The sequence below is a fragment of the Coturnix japonica genome, chromosome 15 (assembly GCF_054131305.1).
Source record: "Coturnix japonica strain WE chromosome 15, WE-NBRP24, whole genome shotgun sequence".
NCBI lineage: Eukaryota > Metazoa > Chordata > Aves > Galliformes > Phasianidae > Coturnix > Coturnix japonica.
In genome coordinates, this window is record NC_140677.1 from 8238456 (window position 1) to 8257677 (window position 19222).

The 19222-nt window shown below is 41.2% G+C and overlaps 2 protein-coding genes across 22 annotated transcripts in view; one reads left to right on the forward strand and one right to left on the reverse strand.

The window, feature by feature from the left end:
• The first annotated feature begins 38 nt into the window (after positions 1 to 38).
• On the forward strand, positions 39 to 4932 carry PDHB (pyruvate dehydrogenase E1 subunit beta). Its single transcript, XM_015874935.3, has 9 exons — positions 39 to 152; positions 274 to 381; positions 454 to 516; positions 594 to 629; positions 716 to 1001; positions 1588 to 1698; positions 2297 to 2388; positions 2839 to 2980; positions 3325 to 4932. The coding sequence occupies exons 1-9, from the start codon at positions 57 to 59 to the stop codon at positions 3468 to 3470; spliced, it is 1080 nt and encodes a 359-aa protein (XP_015730421.2). The 5' UTR covers positions 39 to 56; the 3' UTR covers positions 3471 to 4932.
• PXK (PX domain containing serine/threonine kinase like) overlaps positions 4726 to 19222 on the reverse strand; it is a 30910-nt gene continuing 16413 nt past the window's right edge. For 6 of the 21 annotated variants that reach the window (XM_085516737.1, XM_015874926.3, XM_015874934.2 and 3 more), the window contains 9 exons: positions 18376 to 18537; positions 17426 to 17543; positions 16911 to 16989; positions 14928 to 14976; positions 14099 to 14176; positions 13585 to 13671; positions 12988 to 13057; positions 11972 to 12034; positions 4726 to 5848 (listed from right to left, as the gene is read on the reverse strand). In XM_085516737.1, the coding sequence (XP_085372863.1) occupies positions 5643 to 5848; positions 11972 to 12034; positions 12988 to 13057; positions 13585 to 13671; positions 14099 to 14176; positions 14928 to 14976; positions 16911 to 16989; positions 17426 to 17543; positions 18376 to 18537 (912 nt within the window). In that variant the 3' untranslated portion in view covers positions 4726 to 5642. Of the gene's footprint in view, positions 5849 to 8472; positions 8581 to 8853; positions 8969 to 11971; positions 12035 to 12097; positions 12379 to 12987; positions 13058 to 13584; positions 13672 to 14098; positions 14177 to 14927; positions 14977 to 16910; positions 16990 to 17425; positions 17544 to 18375; positions 18538 to 19222 lie in introns of those variants that run through there. The other 15 variants (XM_015874927.3, XM_085516744.1, XM_085516743.1 and 12 more) reach the window with 12 other exon arrangements.

Here is a 19222-nt window from a genome sequence, read left to right on the forward strand (position 1 = left end):
GCCGAGGTAACGCGGGGGCCGGGCCGTTGCCCGGTGCTATAGAGGACACGGCCAAGATGGCGGCGGCGGGAGCGTTGCGGCTGCTGGTGCCGCGAGGCCGCCTTCTCTCGCCACGCAGAGGCTTCCACCTCTCCGCGCCCGCCGCCATCCAGGTACAGGCCGTGAGGATGGAGCTGGGGCGGGGGATTCATCCGTACGGGCGGGGTGGTGCGGGTGAGCCGAGGGACGGCCGCCCTGTCCTGCCCAGCACTGCCCGGCTGCCGCTTCCCGCAGGTGACGGTGCGGGACGCGCTGAACCAGGCGCTGGACGAGGAGCTGGAGCGGGATGAGCGTGTGTTCATGCTGGGCGAGGAGGTGGCACAGTACGACGGTGCCTACAAGGTGAGGGGGGGGGGCCCTGCCGGGGCCGCAGTGCGGGCTGTGCGGGGGCTGACAGCGCTCCGATCCTTTCAGATCTCCAGGGGGCTGTGGAAGAAATACGGAGACAAGAGGATCATCGACACCCCCATCTCCGAGGTACGGCGCGGGGCTCCCCCCATAGGGCTCCCCGTGGGCCGAGCTGTGGCGCTTAATGCTGTTTGCTCCTCTTCCAGATGGGCTTCGCGGGAATCGCCGTTGGTGCCGCAATGGTCAGTACGCCCTCATTCCTAATGAACTGATGTACAAAACGAGCTGCTTTGGTGTTAAAACATATCGTGTGGTCTAACTCTGATAGGCGGGGTTGAGGCCGGTGTGTGAATTCATGACGTTCAACTTCTCCATGCAAGCAATCGACCAGGTTATCAACTCTGCTGCCAAGACGTGCTACATGTCTGCAGGAACCATCGCCGTCCCCATCGTGTTCCGTGGCCCCAACGGGGCTTCAGCTGGCGTTGCCGCACAGCACTCGCAGTGCTTCGCTGCCTGGTACGGGCACTGCCCGGGGCTGAAGGTTGTCAGTCCTTGGAGCTCAGAAGATGCCAAGGGGCTGCTGAAGGCATCGATCCGGGACGATAATCCAGGTGAGCACAGTCAGATGACGGCAGTATTTAACTCTCATTTCTGAATGCTTCTTTTCCTCTCCCACCTCATGTAAAAAGATAAAAAGTTTATTCAGCACTTAAGCATTTTGTGCTGTTCTAACCTGCTTGCAGGTACTCATCTAGAAGCTTTGAAAGACACATTTATGAACTCATTGTAAAGGCATTATAAAGGATGAAGATGAGTCAGGAGAAGTACCTGCAGATACAGTACAGTGTAACTCATTTTTTAGAGTTGATGAAGCTTAGATGATAAATTCAGAATCTCATTAAGCAAAATCAGGGCAACCTTCATCTTTCTTTCTCACAAGCACACGTGCAAAATGTAAGGCTTTTTCTGAAGCTAGCAGTTCTACAGAAACATTTCTTAGCCACAGCCTTTGCAGTTTTCCCTTGATCTACCTTTAGAGATGAACTGAAGACAGTATTTAAACTAACTGTGTAGTGAAGTTGATTGACTTTTAATTGTTTGTATTGGTCTTGCAAATATTCTTCTGCGGTACCGTTAATGATAAGTACAGCCTGTTCCTGCAGAGGTATGAATTAATCCAAGTATGTTTTGTTCTAGTTGTGGTGCTGGAAAGTGAATTGCTGTACGGCGTTCCCTTTGAGATGTCAGAACAGGCACAGTCAAAGGACTTTGTTATTCCAATTGGAAAGGCCAAAATAGAAAGGGAAGGTAAGCTGAGAACACAGTGTATGTACCTGTATGTATCCTTACTAACCAAGCTGCCTGGGGACTCTTAGCTGTTCAAAATACTGCTATCATGGGGCACAGGAACACATTTAAATTGTTAAATACTCAAATATGATTTATCCTGTATTGTACTCAATTGTTTGTTCTCAGTTTCTCACTTAAAACTGTACCTCCCTAGAAGGTTTCTTTCTCAGCCTAAGGATGGTGTTGGTGATGTGCAGGGAAGTTCTCACCTTACTATGTCATTTTTGTCCAAAATGCAGAAGATATCATTGTAATTTTTCAGCCTGTTTATAATTTACCAATGAATAGCATGAAAGCGTAAAAAAAAAAATAATCCGAAAAGTATTGAAAACATTATTTAGATCCCTGAATCAAAAGATTATCCTCACATAGTCCTGCTGCCATTCTTCACAGGTATAGAAATACTTAACATTTCATGTAGATGTAAGGAACTTAAATTTGCATGAGAATACTGATGCTACCTACAAAAGAGCCCAAGAAAAATGCTTTTTTGTGTGTGTGGTGGGTTTTTTTTTTTCTGCATTTGTTTCTTCTTTAAAACTTGTTTCTGTTCCAGGAACTCATGTTACATTAGTGGCGCACTCTAGGCCTGTTGGGCACTGTTTGGAAGCAGCTTCTATCCTGGCCAAAGAAGGTGTTGAGTGTGAGGTGTGTGGGGTTTCTGTTGCTTTTCTCTGTACAAGGAAAAAGGCAGAGGGTCACCTTGTTCAGGCTCTGTAGACCATCACTTTATAAACTACAAGCTTTTCTAAGTGCCTTAACTGCCAGAGTACATGCATTTCTTGTTTCTGCGTTTGACCTTTTCATCACAAAATCAAGTCAGAACTACCAAAGACTTTCAGATTGATCTGCCTGTACAATGAGCAGAACAATGACAGTATGAAGCAGCATGATTATATACAGTGAGACTCATTAAGCATTTTCCATGCTTGATGAGCCACCAAAAGCCATTCTGCAGCATCTGTCAGGATAAGAAGTAATTTCATTGTCTTCTTGTCAAAGTCAGAATAGATTGAAGTGCTAAAGGACACAGTGCCCAAACAGCAGTAAATGTCACGATCAGATCACAGCAAAACTCACTCAGTGCCTTTTTTTAAGGTTATAAATCTGCGCACCATTAGACCAATGGATATTGAAACAGTGGAAGCCAGCGTTGCAAAGACAAACCATCTTGTAACTGTAGAAGGAGGCTGGCCACAGTTTGGAGTAGGAGCTGAAATCTGCGCCAGGATCATGGAAGGTACCGACTTCTGCAATCTGCACCTTGATCTAAATCCTCATGACTTCTTGATAAAGCCAGATGACAACAAATTGGAAGTCCTGTGTCTGAGGAGCTTAACAGCTGTCCTGTTCTAGACACATTCAAATGGTCAATCCAGATAGTCTTGTGGTATAATTCTTATCCCAGAAACTGAAGCAAGATGGTAACTTCTTGTTTATCACCATGTGCTGTAGTTTAGACAGGCAGGAACAGCTGTCTCTGGTACTGCAGAACAAAGTTATTTGTAAGCGTATTAAGATTCAGAAACTGAATTGACAGCAAACCAGATTGTGCAACAACTTGACCACCATTTTCTGTTTCAGGATCCGCCTTCAACTACTTGGATGCTCCAGCTGTGCGTGTTACAGGTGCAGACGTTCCTATGCCTTATGCAAAAATTTTAGAAGATAACTGCATACCTCAAGTGAAGGATATAATATTTGCAGTGAAGAAAACTTTGAATCTCTAAGTTGTAAATAATGTTTTAAAGTCCTGCTTTAAAAAGTATTAATGGTGTAGGGCAACATGTATGCATCACTTTGTTGTATAGCTACATTAACTTTTGTACAGTAAAGTACAACAATCTCCCAGAATATTTATATGGCTGCAATGGGGTCTGGTGGGGTTTCCCTCTAAGCCACTGCATTTAAGTAACCATGTGGTAATGTTCATCTCTAAGGTAGCTTGTACTTCAGCAGTGCAGGTGGGTTAGGATCTGTCTGTATGCCCTAAATTCAGAGTGAAGAAGAGGTTTTCCAGTTCTGCTCATCCTGTAATGATCAGACTAGCTGTGCTAAACTGACTGTGATGGTGGTTGAGTGCAGAACAGTAGTGAGTAACGAGGGCCACCCTGAGTCTAGTCCTAGGAGCCTACATTTGCAAGGCTTACTAATGGCAAATGATAAAACCAGAGCTGAGTGAAGCCTTGCTTTTTAATTCAACAGCTTAACAAATACCTGTATAAAATGGCTTCGGAAGCCTATAGTATGGGTTAAGAGATGGCTCGTGTACTTTCTTCAAAGAGAGCTCTGGTCATACAGGAAAGCTGCCCAAGAGTTTGATTTAAGATCCTTTAGATCCTGAACCTCTTCAGTGTGATGGGAAGTAATACCTATTTATTCTTTATTATCTGTTGTGTGTTTTCTATGCCAGCTGTCATGTACAGTGAGGAAAAAAAACTTGCTCAGATGTTTTGTTTTAATGTATGGTTTTGTGCCTTGTTTGTTTGCTTGTTTTTTAAGCTTGCCCTGGGCTCTGAACAACGATATGCACCAACTGTAGTTCTTACAGGTGGGGAAAAAAAAGTTACTTTATTCAGACCTGGGTAAGGTAATAAACTATTCAAAAGCAGTAGTTGGGTATGTTTGAAGAGCTGGGCAACAGCTGCGCCAGCCTTTGCTGCAAACACGTATGTGGGTTTAGCTAAGGAGCCCTTCCTGACAGGATTTGTTCTTTGTTCAGCAGCTTCTGTGACTGTCCTGTAGGGACAGGCTGCCTACAGCAGTCAGTGCAGCACGGTTTGCTCTACAGCCAGGAAAAGGTGCCTTTCCAATGAACCGTTCTAGAGCAGATACTTACCTCCCCTAAGCAGACACAAGGGCTCAGGCCCTGCTTCAGTTACAGGTCAGGAATACCTTCCAGGGCATTTCCAAGTAGAAGTGCTACTTGATTAGAAGCCTGGATTGCAGGCAAAATCCAAGTGAATACATCCACCATCACGCTGCTGGAGGAACTCCATTAACATTTTAATAAAAATGACTGAATATCACAGGTTACATGAAACTGTACAGACATTCTCTGCATAGTAACAAACACGGATGTACTTGAATTTAAAAAATGGATTATTTATAATCCTTTAAAGTGCAATTTGTTTAAGGTTTCAATCAAATCAAAAAAGGATCTTTTCAATAAAGTCTAAGCTGTAAAATTAACTTGAAGTAAGCTTCCATTTAACTAAATCATGAATAATATCCCAGTGCCCCATTAACTCCCATTTCAACTATTTCCTTATTTAAAAACACTTGCCTTTAGAGTTGTGGGTAGGACGTCCATTTAAACAAGTCTAAGACGGTATTTTTAGTCCATCAGCAAAAATGGTGGGAGTAAGATTTAATTCTCCAGTTCCCTCACCTGTGCAGTATGTGTTATGGGTTGTTTTTTATTGGTTGGTTTGGGGGGTTGGCTGGGTTCTTTTTGGATTATCTCAAAGATGCTGATTCAATGCAGTGAGTTAATTGAGTTCCTGCTGGATGACGAGTGTTGGAAAAAGCGAGGGCAGGTTAAAAGTAGATTGGGGGAAAAAAAGCGAGGAAGTCATAGAACTAAAAAATGCGTTAATTCACCTTGATCACGGTCAGTCCTACTCTCGGTTTTATTCAGCCATATAGAAGTTGCTGTACCTGAAACTGCAGCTAGAGAACAAAACTCTTGAAACCAAATAAAGAATGGAGTACTTAGCATGGCAGTGCAATCCAGATGGGGTAGTGCTGCTACTTGTGTAAAGCTGAAATAGAGGTAAAAGGGAGCTACTGCACGACTAGCTGCTATATGTGCTGGTGAATCAGTTGCTGATCAGAAAGGCCTTGTTCCTGGACAGCACAGGAGTGGGAGGGGGAATTCAATCCGGGTGTAACCAGTAGCCTCAGCTGATCCTGGGAGCACTGTAGTCACACGTGTGTGTTTTCTTCAGAGTTCCTTTCTGAAAGTTTTGAATGGAGCTGAGTAAAGCTCCTCGGCTTGCACTGACAGCAGGCTGTGGGCTTGGCTGTGTTGGCACCTCTGTGTTTGGAGGAGGAGCTGCTGGTGGCAGGGGTGGCGGTGGTGGTGCTGGGGGTATCGACGATGCTCCTGTTGATTGAGGAGAGAAGATGATGTTTGATTATGCCAAAGAGATCCTGCCGAAGAGCACTGCAGCCACACAGTTGGACCGTGTCAGTGCTGTACTAGTAACTTCACTCCTTGAAAGCAAGTGGAGTGTGAAGAACAGAACAGGATGAAAAAAATGCTGATGTGATCAAACCTCTATCTGCAGGTGAGTCATGTCACCTGACACACATCTGAGAAGAAGCCTAAAAGGCATCAGTTCCCTGGGATGCAAAATGTGACTCAAATGCGATACCGACTAGGAAGCAAATCTTACCCTCTTCATATTCACATGATTAACATTACAGGTTTTATAAAGGACCACTCTGTTGTAGCGCTTGTGATGAGTGATCAGATTGTACGTTAGTTTTAGGTGACTAACTGCAGATAGAGTTGTTTTGGAAATGTTTTACATGTCCACAGACTCTTCAGCCATGGAGAAATGAGCAAATGCTTGTTTCACTGGCTGAAGGAATCACAATCCACCACTCACACCACCTGCCTTCTTCCTGTGCTCCCATCTTGCACTCTGGCCATTGCTTTTTACCCTAGTCATGTTGTCTCATCACGCTTTAAGCCCTGACAACTTGCAGAGGGAGGGCTGAAAAGCCAGAAACCAGCTGTGTGTGCAGGCAGCTGACCCAGCACTGAGGTTCTGGAAGCTCAGGTCCAGGCAGGTGGCCTTATTTAACCCAAGCTACGCTGCCACATAACGTGCTCCTGTGCTACTCATCAGCTACAAGTTACATCATCATTTCTACACACAGGATCAAAGATACACGGCAGGAGTAAGAGCAAAGGCCAGAGGTGACCCCGTGCTGTTCCACAAGACATTCACGTGAAGGTGCATTTACAGCACACCCTCAGTTGTACGTGAATGACGGGCCTGTCTTCACCCTCATATTCTGGAAAGAGAAGGGGGCACAGTGGTTAAGATTTCATTATTATTCAACAGTGGATTTTAATTCCATTGCCTAGATCATGAGTTAGTTTGGCTAGGGAGACAAATAGCATCTCCAGTCCGATGCTTGTTTGGTAGCTCTGACCTACATGAAAAACATACCAGTAAGTGGCGAGGACTAGGATGATTTTGGACAAAGGAGCAAGGCAATGCAGGGCCACCCAACACACTATGACTAATGAGGTAGAACTGCTTGCTATGAATTAAGCATATACTAAACAGTTAAAGGAAACTATGTGATGTGGATTCAAGAAGTGTTAACAATTCTCATTGGCATGAAAACCTTGTGGTGATAAGAAAACACAGGAACATACACTGGGCTCCTGTCTTCACTCTCCACCCTTTCAGAAGTAATTTTTAAGTCCTAGTAAAGTACTATTCAAGTTCTAGTAGAAATATCAGAGATCAATTGAAAAAACATCTGGTGCACGTGGATCACCCACTCTCTTAAGTAATCAAAACATTACACAATGTTAGTATAAACTGAAATAACACATCACATATTGATGCCCTGGGGTCATCTAACTTACCCAAAGCCGTGTTTTTGCACTAGCCTAAGATGTAAGCCTGCTTGTAATTAGAGATACTGAAAACCATCCCTAACTTAGAGTCCTGTTTCTACTGTGTGTATGGACTGCCAGTAAAGCACGGCTTTAAAGCATAACTGACACTTTGCCAGAGAACAAGACCAAGAACAGTTACATGAACCACACTGGTGGGTTAAAAGGTCAGGGCAGGACTGGCGTACCAACGCTCACTTTGGATTTGGGATCAGATGAACTGCTGTAAAAGAGCCAAGACCAGCTCATCGCAACTGAGATGGCTTGAAAGAGGTGCAAGAATTTCAGAGAACAAAGACAAGATTTTGGGTAACACAGCAAGGTGAAATTGAAGAGGTTATGCACAGAGTTGTACAAAATACAATAGAGAGTGATCATGAAGACATGGCCAGGACTCCATATAGAATACAATTATAACAGTAATATAGGCAGCAAAAGAAGGTACATATCTGAGAGAAATGGAGGCAAAAATACCACTATGTGAGTGCTTGGATTGCTATGATTAGGCCAAGAATCTATGTATGCAAGTTTTGTTCTGGTTGTTTTACAATGGGGGTATGAAGGACAGGGAGGCAGGGGGAGAGGCTGCCTTTCTGCCTGGGTATTTGTTAAGTTCCTCAGTCCCAAATATTTCTAAATTGTGATGCCAACATCATACAGCTGAAAGAAACTCTGAGGAGCTCGTATAGCTGATCTCTGCCTTAAAATATAAGTACAGGACTTAAGATGGTATTTGACTGGCTGTGAGCGTTACATATTGAACACGTTAATTAAGAGCATGACTCTGAGAATCTGTCAAATCCATTCATTTCAATCAACCTATCAGTCAGTCAGAACTAAGCTGTCCCTCCCTTCGTGACACGAGTGATGCAAGGGAAATCTTAGTTCACTCCAGCTACATCTGCAGGTTAACCTGATCAACACAACAGTGAAATATTTTTGCATGTTTACCCAGAAAATACTTCAGGCAAGTGCTCAGTTACTACACAGTTATTCCATTACAAATGTTGGAAGCAGCTGACTGCAATCACATTTACTCATTCACACAGTTATAAGAATAAAACACTCAAACAAGAACTTACCAAAGGTTTTGTTTGTGTTTGTTTGTTTTTTGTTTTTTTTTTTACAGGGACATTTTTGTTAAGAGAGTGTGTTAAAAGGAATAGGAAGTAAATCAGATGCTGTAAACTTGATGCCTGAATTGAAACAAAAACTTAATTATGAATATAAAGTGGCAGTGATTGTACAAATAGCATTAAAAACTTTGCTGAGAATGGGATGCAAACAAAGAAAATCGATTTAGTGATAGAGTTTTTAAAGATGCTGTATTTCATTAAAATGATCCATAGGTATATGTTCAGATCTTTTTCTTCTATTCCCTCCCAATACTAAGCAAGTTTAAGATTTGCATTAAACTTTCCCATACAGAAACAGAGCATCTTTAAAGAGATAAATCAGCATTAGCTTACTTTTCCGAAAATTCACGTTCAAAATGATGCATGCTCTATTGAAGACAGCAGAGAAAGAGAGAGGACACAAGTTAATCATCCGGATCTCGTGTCAAAGAGAAACAGACAGCGTTAGCTGAAAAGTGAGTACCAAAAAGATCAATACATTCTTATCCATTAAAAATTACATAGGAATAGCAGTTGATTTTTTTTTCTATTACATATACAACACTTGGATTGTGAATAATGAACTCCACTTTCCATGCTGTAAGTGTTATTATACTTGATCAACAAATAAAACACATATACTTTCAATTACACATAAAGTAATTCAGGCTTCACATGATTATAGTGCGTTGAGAGATAGTTAGCAAAAAATCTGCAGGAAGATTAGTCACAGGAGATGAAATCCATCCAGTTCACGGCACATTTCCTGTCATGTTAACACCTGCCTTTACACTTAAGCTGCATGGATCAGTCAGACAATCAAGGACAGCACTTGGTAAAGTATTAGAGTTGTCTTACAGACAGGTGAAGTGCAGGAAAGATGCACCACGTGGCTCTCTATGAAACATGCAGTGAAGTATTCAGAACAACTGGCACAGAAAAGGACACTAAAGTTAAGTACAACTCCTTCAGCTTACTCTCTCTGGGAAGTACAGGACTGCAATACTATTCAGAAAGGAGTTGGCTAAATGGCACCCTCCAAACTTCTCTGATAGGGAGCTCACTGGAATATTATGGGCTTACTGGATTTAGAGATGCAGTGAAGTTTTAAACTACCCACACCACAGTGTTCTGCATCCCTTCTGATCCTAGCCACAAAGGAAAACAACAGATTCTTAATGAAGCAAAGTGGATAAAAGTGTGCAAGTAGTCGGGGAAAATGAATAAATAAAAAACATTCAGGGGAGAATGTCAGAAAGACAGAAGTTACGTTAAGACTCATCTGTCAGGATCTAAGCCGTTCAGTCAAGTATCTGCAACACAGCTGGTCAAAAACAAGTGCTCCTATCAATGTCTGCTTTTCCTCCCTGGGGCATGATAATCTGAAACCTGTTTACCTCCAGCTGGAGTCTCTAGTTCTGCACATACCCACACACTACACTGATTGAGATGGAGTAGGCCAAAACAAGAGCAAGAGCTTTTGTAGGATATCCTTTTCCATGTCAGCCTTCATTTTGGCATGGCATCATACCAACAAGACTCTTTGACTTGCCACGATACTAACACAAACCAGAAGGACAGACCGGAAGCCTCATTCCTGCTTTGAAGGACATCTCACCACCATGATGCCCACAAGGAATTTTGGTCTAGAGGTAAATATCCTTAATGAATACAACAAAACAGGACAAAACAGAAGCTACAGCTGCATCAGCTGTCACAAATAACATCTTAACCATGGGGCCAGTGAGTCTTCCACCGAGTCATCAACAGCACACTTGTATAGAATACACACATAGCTGATGATGTTACTTGTTTTCTCTTAGAGCTAATATATGAAGTTTCTTCTATTAATTCTACTTTAAAAAGCATTCCTGAAATGGTGACACTTGCCTTTATGCCCAAACAAATGCACCAGTACCATCAACCCATTAAAGCACTTCCTGATGCGGTTGTACATAGGGCAACGTGCATCATGTAACACACAGGGCAGATTGCTGTGTCTCCTCAAGCACACTGCCTGCAGGATGACTGACACACTGTGACTGTGTGGTTGAACTCAGAGCCAAGTTTCTGAGCCAAAACTTCATCCATTTTGAGCCAGTTGAGTCAAGTCCATGAATTAACCTGAACCTGAGCTTTCAATTGAATTCTAATACACATAACAATTGAAATGCCAGTTAAAAGCTATTTTATTCCAGAAAAAAAAAGAAGTTTTCTAAATATCTGTCTACTTTGAAGTTGTGGGGATTTTCCTTTGCATTGTTCAGCTTTCTTTTTGAAGCGTACAGAAGCTGAAAGATAAGCCATCTCGCTAGGAGTCAATGCCCCCAGAAAACAGAGCTTTATTGTGCAACACAATAACAGTAATTATCTTGTTTAGAGTAACTGGAATAAGTTAGTTCATAAAATCCACACTTCATTGTACTCTGTACTTGAGGGAGAAATGACTGATTTGAATTTCAGCATCAAAGATTTAAATTACATTGCACAGACTGCAGTACCTTACAAACAACCATCCACAAAAACACTAGTTTGATTTCATCACTTTGGTATCGAAAGCTCCTGCGAGTAGGAATCTTATGGACAAGTCATCATAACAGCAATGCCACCGACAGCCTCCCCTCTAGGTATATATTCCATTAAGATCTTTTGCTGTTAATGTTTGCTTGTGCACTTCTTCTAGCTTTTCAGACTGGAGCATGTCCACCATAGCTCAATACTCATATTTGCAATCCAGCTTTCATAAGTATTTCTGTTTCTGGCAATGCCCACTCACGCAGATTTCTCTACCACATCCCACCACTTGTCCTAAACATTAGGAAAACTGTTTGCATAGCTATCTAGCAAGCAGGAAGTGGGATCTGGTCAAAATGAGAGATTATTTTTAACACAAACCAGTTTCTGATTTGTTTCTCTGCAAAAGCAGCTCTACTCATGTCACCAGCAGGCTACAGCAGAACAGGGGGGATTTATGTAACCTAAGCTACTGAATTTGTCATATGCCAAAACTTCCAAAATCAGGTCACAGGTGTAAATAGACAATACACAGAACCAAGGGACTGACAAACATTATTTCATAGCCCACAGGCCATTAACATCCGAACAAACACATACTGCAACACGAAGCTCAGAAAAGTCTGGAAAACAGCAGCCTCAGTAGGACTGGAGTAAAATCAGAGACTGTGAAGTAAACACTTAAATTCTACAGGTAAACCACACCAGGTACCTCACAGAAAAGATGATTTTAAAAAAGGAACTGAATTAAGAGTTTCTCTACAGCCCTTGAAAGAGGGCAAATGCCCCCACTCAAGCTGATACAAAATAAACATAATCTCTGCATTCCACACTTTAAGGATATCATCCCTTAATCATATTTGGGAACAATATACAGTTCCTGTGGTTAAACACAGAGGGTAAAACAAAAAGGACACCACAAATTAAAAACAGACATTGTAATGACTCATGAGCTTACCTGCTGTAGAGGGCGGAGTGGGGGATGATGGAGATGTTAATGGGGAACTCGCCCCAGAGCCTGCTAAATAAAACACAGTCTAGTAACTAAAGCTGTGATGGAAAACTCAACACAATCAGACAGGACTGATTGTTGAAAACAGGCCAACTTTATTGACTGAAGACTCAATCCTGCTCCCAACAAAAACTTGGGAAAGATTCCCACTCATACAAACAGGCCCAATCTGAACAGAAAAGCTTTACAGTACATATTATCAGAGGAGGTCCAAACAGATAAGAAGCACAGTCAACAGTACTCCTCAATGGGAAACACTTCGTTTCTGTTGCTTAAGCTGTTGGATTTCAGCGTCCAAATTCTGTTTTCCTTAAGAGTTGTGCCACTGCATGGATGGCACCTCATTCCTCCTTCTAAGAAATGATTTTTAGTCAGTTCCTGTACCCACGAGTTACTCCTAACTATTCCACAATAGGCTCATTTTGGACACATTTTAGCCACACAAGAAAACTCCACTGAACCCTTCAGTAGTACAGGCCATTCCTTTTAACTACATAAAGACCTGTCAAATGCTCCATTGTTTCAGAAACCTGACAGTGAAGAAGCAATTTAATTCATTTTCATTCCTCTTAATACCTTACTATAGAATACAGATCACCACAGAGTTTCTCTCTGAGGGCTGCATTAGCAAATGGTCCACATAATCAATGCTATTATTATCACTCCTGTCAAATAGATTGAATAGTAATTATTAATTTTTTAAATTTATTATTATTTTTTTAAACACAGAGGAGAGGACACATCACTTTGTATCAGATAGCTGGAAATTTAGCTCTAGTGGCATCTCTTAAGTCCTCAACTTATCTATTACCAAATGCCACAAATAGCACTATCAGCGTTTGGTAGTTGGATATTATGGTGTAAACTGATGGTCACCCTGGGCCTTTTAAGCCACAAAATCATAGTAATAATGAAAACATTGACACAGCTGTGTAGAAACAAGCTCTTCTCTCTGTAGTTACCTGAGTTATTTGAGTTGCTGTATTTTGCTGAGTGTTCTTCCGCACTTTCATAGGCAGAGCGTTTTGACTTCTTTAAACAAAGAAGAAGAAACAAAAGGTGGGAATGAATAACCCCTTTCATGATGAAAATCAAGTTGACTCAGAGAACTTTTAACAGCCATCTGATGCATCACACAAGGTTTATCAATGCCCAGTATCTATCTTCCCCAGCCAATGTGTGCTGCTGCAAGGACAACAGCAGCAAGGCAGCACTGTGCTCAAATGCATCAAGGCAATGTCAGTAAGCTCTGACTGCAAGGGAAATGTAGAAAACTGATGCAACAAAATGGATGAGAAATAGGTAGAGTGTTGCAGAAAATAAAAAAAAAGCAAAACAAACCACTAAGACCTTCACTTTGCAGCAGGTATTATTTAAGACTGTTTTCATTAAGTAACCTCAAATAGGTTAAACAGTTGGCAGTCATTTAGCAAGTGTGATCACTTAAGCTACAAATGAGGGAGAACATCACAGGACTGAATACAGCAGCACACCTGTAGATGTTCATGCAATACAGTGAAAAACTTTCTGTGTGAGAAACCTATTTAAAGATTGTTTACCTTTCTTGCTAAGATCTTCCTTTTCTTTTTTTCTTCTTCAGAGCCATGATGAGACTGAGCTCTTGTCAGTCTTCTGTGCTGGTGAATCTTCAAAATTAAGGGAAAAAGAGGAAAAAGAAAAAAGCCATGTTAAGATCCCAAGTGCTCTCAAACAAAGCATATGTTTGGGGTGCAAGAAAAAAAAAAAACTGTAGTCGCTTTGCATGTGTAATTTTCTTTTTTCATTTTTAACTCTTATCTTTATGGCTGCTGATAGAGTACGGAGCCTCACAGAGCAATTAAGATAATCCTTTAATTTAAGAGTCCCCGCAAAGCTGCACCACTAAAAAGTGTGTAATTCCATGCCTTCAACAGCTGTTCTACAGCTGCTCAATACCATATTTTTGAGAAAGCACATCTGTTGATGAAAACCTTTGTCACTCTGAAACTAGAGTAAGAGCTCACTTTCCACATTTAAGAGATAAGAGGAAACAGAATGTCTTTAGGAAAGACAGTAAAGAAACACAGAAGTTACCAATTTCTGTTCTTCTGTTAATCTCTTCTCTATGCATTCCTTGGACATTTTCAGTGCTTCTCTTAGCTTTGTAGGAATCTAAGAAAAAATGGAGGAAAAATAAAATAGAATCAAACAACAGAATGTGATAAAGGAACAACAACTTCACTGTTCAAAACTCACCATTCATCTGACTATGCTGCACATCTAAAGATCCAACTTCTGACACTATTCCCTTAGTGGAGGAGAAAAAAAACTCTAGACGCAAGTTCTCCATTCCAAACCTAGTGACCAATTCAACAACTTGGACAGAGAAGCAGTGAATAATGGAAGGGATACTCTAACACCAAGTACAGATAACTACTACAGTATTCTGTTCACATCTCCGAAGTGCTATAAGCATGACGACCACAGGACACTCAGCACGTTACTGTTTGAAGTGCCCTGGGGTTGCTCCCCCCAGTGAGAGCAGGATGTGGCTCACTGGAAGTCTCAGCTCTGAAGCTGGCTACAGAGTGTCAATGGTCTCATTGACCAAAATCAGCTCCCACATGCCTTAGTGGTTTGCTTCCTCTCAGTGCAAGGTAGGCAGCTTACCTGCGCTCCTAAAGTACAGCACCACGGTTACTTGTGCAGATTAGTTCCACCATCTACACTCAAATCGCTCATGGGTCACACCATGCCCCAATTCTAAGGGTTAGTATATAATTCAGCAAAGGAATGGAAATACTGATATGAATCACTGAAAAGTTAAGTAAAGCCAGCCATCCTCTACTGTTAATCGATTAATGCACAACCACCCCCAGCCTGGCACTTCCACAAACATCAGCAAATGAACATTCAACTCTACCTTAAACTGTGGTTTCTCAGAGTTTGTTAGCAGGACATCACTGAATAATCTGCAAGTGGATGAAAATGAAGGGAAAAAATGAAAAGGAACATTACTTCTACAAGACAGGTAGAAGCACAGAGAGAACACTGCTGATACTGCTCACCTAACTCTTTCCTTTTTCCCTCCTCCATTCTCATCCCCATCTCACTGTCTGTTTTTATACACTGCTTTTTATTTTCCCAGCCCTGCTTTAAAGTCAGCAGCACTTCCCTTAGAACACAGTTACCACTGACAGCAGAGCTAGCAAGATTCAAGGCAGTATTTTGAAAACTGAAAGAATGTCTGTAACTCTCAAAGGCAGAGAAGGACTTCCCCCACACACAAGTGCCTTTTCCTTAAAGCTACACACATTCTTTAATGACCAAAGATTGCCAGGGACTATGCAAGCTGCGCTAACAGTTTTATTCTCTCCTCTGTGGCATCAGCACGAGCATCAGTGATGAACGCTTTTCCATCCAAAGCAAAGACACTAGAGGGCGATGTTAGGTTGAAAATAAATTAGTCCATTTCCAGGTACTTTGTTCTGGAGAACGTGCTAGAAAACTGTCCTAGAAAAGGATCACGAATCCAGCTCCAAGTTAAGTAAGTCACAGATTCCTGTTGGTGTTCACTACAGAAAATTATCACAGGTCCACACTAGAGAACAAATTTAAACCTACAACCAAGTTTATAAGATCAGTAGTCCAAGAATAATTCTGAAATAGATCAAATTTAAGTAACAGAGAAAAAAAAAAAAAAAAAGCTCACCCTTGTTCATAGGGCAATTTTCTGATCCCTTCTGATTATGCATCCTTGCAGAGTTAACTAAACTCACAGTTTATGTAGAACAGCTTAATAAATATTAAATTACATTCTTTCCATTGCACAACATGATGAACATCTCTGTGAAGAGATGTCATACAATATCCTACATGTCAAATACAGCTGGGCACAGACTGTTTGTTTGACATCTTTTAACACCTATCTATTTCTGTATTCAGTTTTTCTACAGATTTTCTCCACTCCTTACATTCTATTCTCTACCTCCTTCCTGCTTCAAGAGTAGAGGAAGGATGGAGCAGAAGGAATAAGAGGTTGAGACATGACTGCAGCCACTCACTGAGGAAACACAATTCTTGGTGCTTGTTCTGAAGGCACTGCAATTTGTACGCTGCGAGATCAGACCCAGATTTAGGTATGGGCAATCTTGTCATTTATAAGGTCACGATTGTAGCATTTCATAGAAAAGAAAAGCAAGCCCATCAGGAACTGTGATTCTATTCTCAGCATGCTGATGACATGTCACAGCATGGTGATAGTCAACAACTTCCCTGCTAATACTGTCCCTTAGTTGCAGGAAAGGTGGCATGCAGACAGTACGATTTCCAGCTCAGCCATGCACAGACACTTCTTTCTTCCTACATCCAAATATTTCTCCATTCCTGCCTTTACTACTTTGCTGTGTCACTAGGAGGGCAGTACATAAGAAACTTTCCTCCATCTGCGCCATCTAAGCCAGCCTTGGAAGAAACGTGACAGAACTTCTGCCAAACACACTGACTCAGTCTAAAAGTTACTGCTGAACAAAGCAAGAATCTATTTTGCTATATCTCATATGTAATTGGACAGCCAAACCTACTGAACAAGGTCTGGAAGGACATAGAAAAAGATTCCTTATTCTAAATACATAATCTTAATCATGCCTGCATTGCTTTAATAGCCAAATAATTGAAACCACAGCACCACAGTCCTGCACTCCAAGAGACAAAGAAATCCTGAGTGAGTACCTATCATATTCATAAGTGATGGCTTCTATGAAACCTGTCAATTTTAAATCATCATTCGGAATATGCTACACATCCCTCAGAACGAGGAACAAATCTTTCAGATAAAGGACAAGCAAAAAGATTCTCCTTCATTATATAATTATTATGAGCATAAAAAAAGAACATTAAAACTTACGGCATCTGTAAGAGCCGTGAAACAGTTGGCATGCCATTCTTCATAGCTTCACAAGTCAGAATGGATTCCAACACAGACACTATCAAAGAAAGAACAAGAATGGACACATTTTTGCACTGCAGAACAGCAAACAATTTAGAATGAAAGTCTGACACTTTGTATTATGTTCCTCTAAGTATTCCATCAACTAAGTGGTGATGAAGCATTATGACATGTGGTTTTTATTATAATGTTATTGTTACATGTAAAAACTTTTCAAGAATGTTAGACATGAGGCCAGGGGATCCAGACATCTAATTACTACACACTGTTTTATCATTCAGTTAAAAATATGTCTATATTTATATGCTACATATTTGAGGAAGAACATTTTCTATTTTTAAAAATCACTAAATAACAATTCCCAGTCACAGGCTGTGAAGGTTTTAGGTTACTATTTCAAAGCACTTCAGCTTAAGCACAAGGTGAGGGTTCCCAGAAAGCCTCAGCTGCCACTGTCTCGATCGGATACTAACCAACAGACATTGATGGTGCAGGAGGGAAGCTGTCTACTGGAATTGTATCTGGGGGTCTTCCATAAGTCATTTCATACAGTAAGTGCCCAAAGCAATGTACATCAATGCCTTCTAACGTCTGTAAAGGAAGAAAAGCAAAAGAAGTAAAAACACAACTTGCTAGAACTGTTTAGCTTATTCACAACTTATTTTAAAACACGTAATAACATCTTAGCAACAAGAGTGGTCTTGCATTTGAATAATGAAAAGAGGAACCATTGAGTTCCTAACCACAGCCTAACCCTGCACAACTTGAAGCTCAAATGAAATCGTCACACTTCAAGCAAAGAAGTTACTGCTGTATTTCAGTTAGTGATGATGCAGGCAGGAGAGCATTACAGTGTAATGTAAAAATGTGTAAGGAGTAAACTTCTTTCATAGGCAGCAGTTCAGAGAACTGAACATTGATGCAAATCACAGCTGAGCACATTTTCCTAGCTAAGGCAAATAGCTGCACAAGCTAAGTTCCCAGACAGCACAAATCAGAGACTTTTGAATCATGTTTAGATGGAAGTGGTTTCTTGAACTGGAGGAGGCTTTGAGCTTTGATGGCTCTAGGAAGCCTGGACTAACCATGAACTTTTGATCATTCCTTTTGGCAAAACAGTAAAACTTGTTTAGCAAGGTCAGCAAGCAGCTGTCTTGTGACGCTCTACTTAATTTATTGCAATGAGCATTTAAGAGCAAGGCAAGACGCTGGCTAAAAGACCATATGGCTAAAACAGGGCACATTTTGCTAAATAGCTTTGTAGGAAGATCATATTTTGCTATATAAGCCTAAAATAAATAGGCACCCTTCACATAGGCAAAAATTAGCTTTTAATAAATAGTAGTCTACCAGTTCTCCACAAAGTCAGGATGAGGATAAAGGGATGCATAAGAGTAAGTTAATCTGATCTTCTGAAACTTACATTAATTTTTCGAAACTGTGAGAAGTACGATCGATAAAATGATGGAAGTCCCAACAAGGAATTTTCTAGATCCAGTAACTTGCACGTGTCCCCATCCAACACCACATTGGCAGAGTGAAGATGGCCATACGGAAATCCCTTCTCATGCAAGAATTTTAATACCTGAAAAAAATCCAAGGCAGAAGTGCAGTCACAAGATGTCCTGATGATCTCAGGATCTCAAATGCTCCAATACAAAAGCAGATACATAATAAGCAAGGTCTCTAGTTTGGAATTCCTGCTAAACTTGATCTTCCATCTACTCCACCTTTGGCTGACTATCCATTCCCATTTCACTGGTAACACTTCTCAAGTGAGCACACAGCTGATGCTATCCTCAACACAGGCTCAAAGACACTTCCCAAAGAAACCTGGAAACTAAAAGCTACAGTTCTACCAAATATTATCGTTTAAGAGCCCACAGATTCAATGACAATGACTTTATGGCCCATTTTTCATAGGCTATGAATTACTTCTTTTCCTTTTACCCCAACTGGAAAAAACTTCTGTGAGGATAAAGGGATGCATAGAAGTCAGCTAAACTAATTTTGTGAAACATCAGCACCTCCATCCCACCTCAGCTGCACATGTAATGGCTGCCATGGTATTTTTTCTTTCCTTTTTTCCATCAGTCAGAACTAGCCTCATACGTATCTACATTCAGCTCCTAGCAGTTCAGCTCAATTTACATTTAACTTTGAAGTCTGCTGCCAAAAAAAATTCTGCCTGCACAAAAGTTTGTCTATTTTTTCCAGTTACATTTTTGGGCTCAAAAAACAAACAAACCCAGAACCTAAAAACAAGCAAA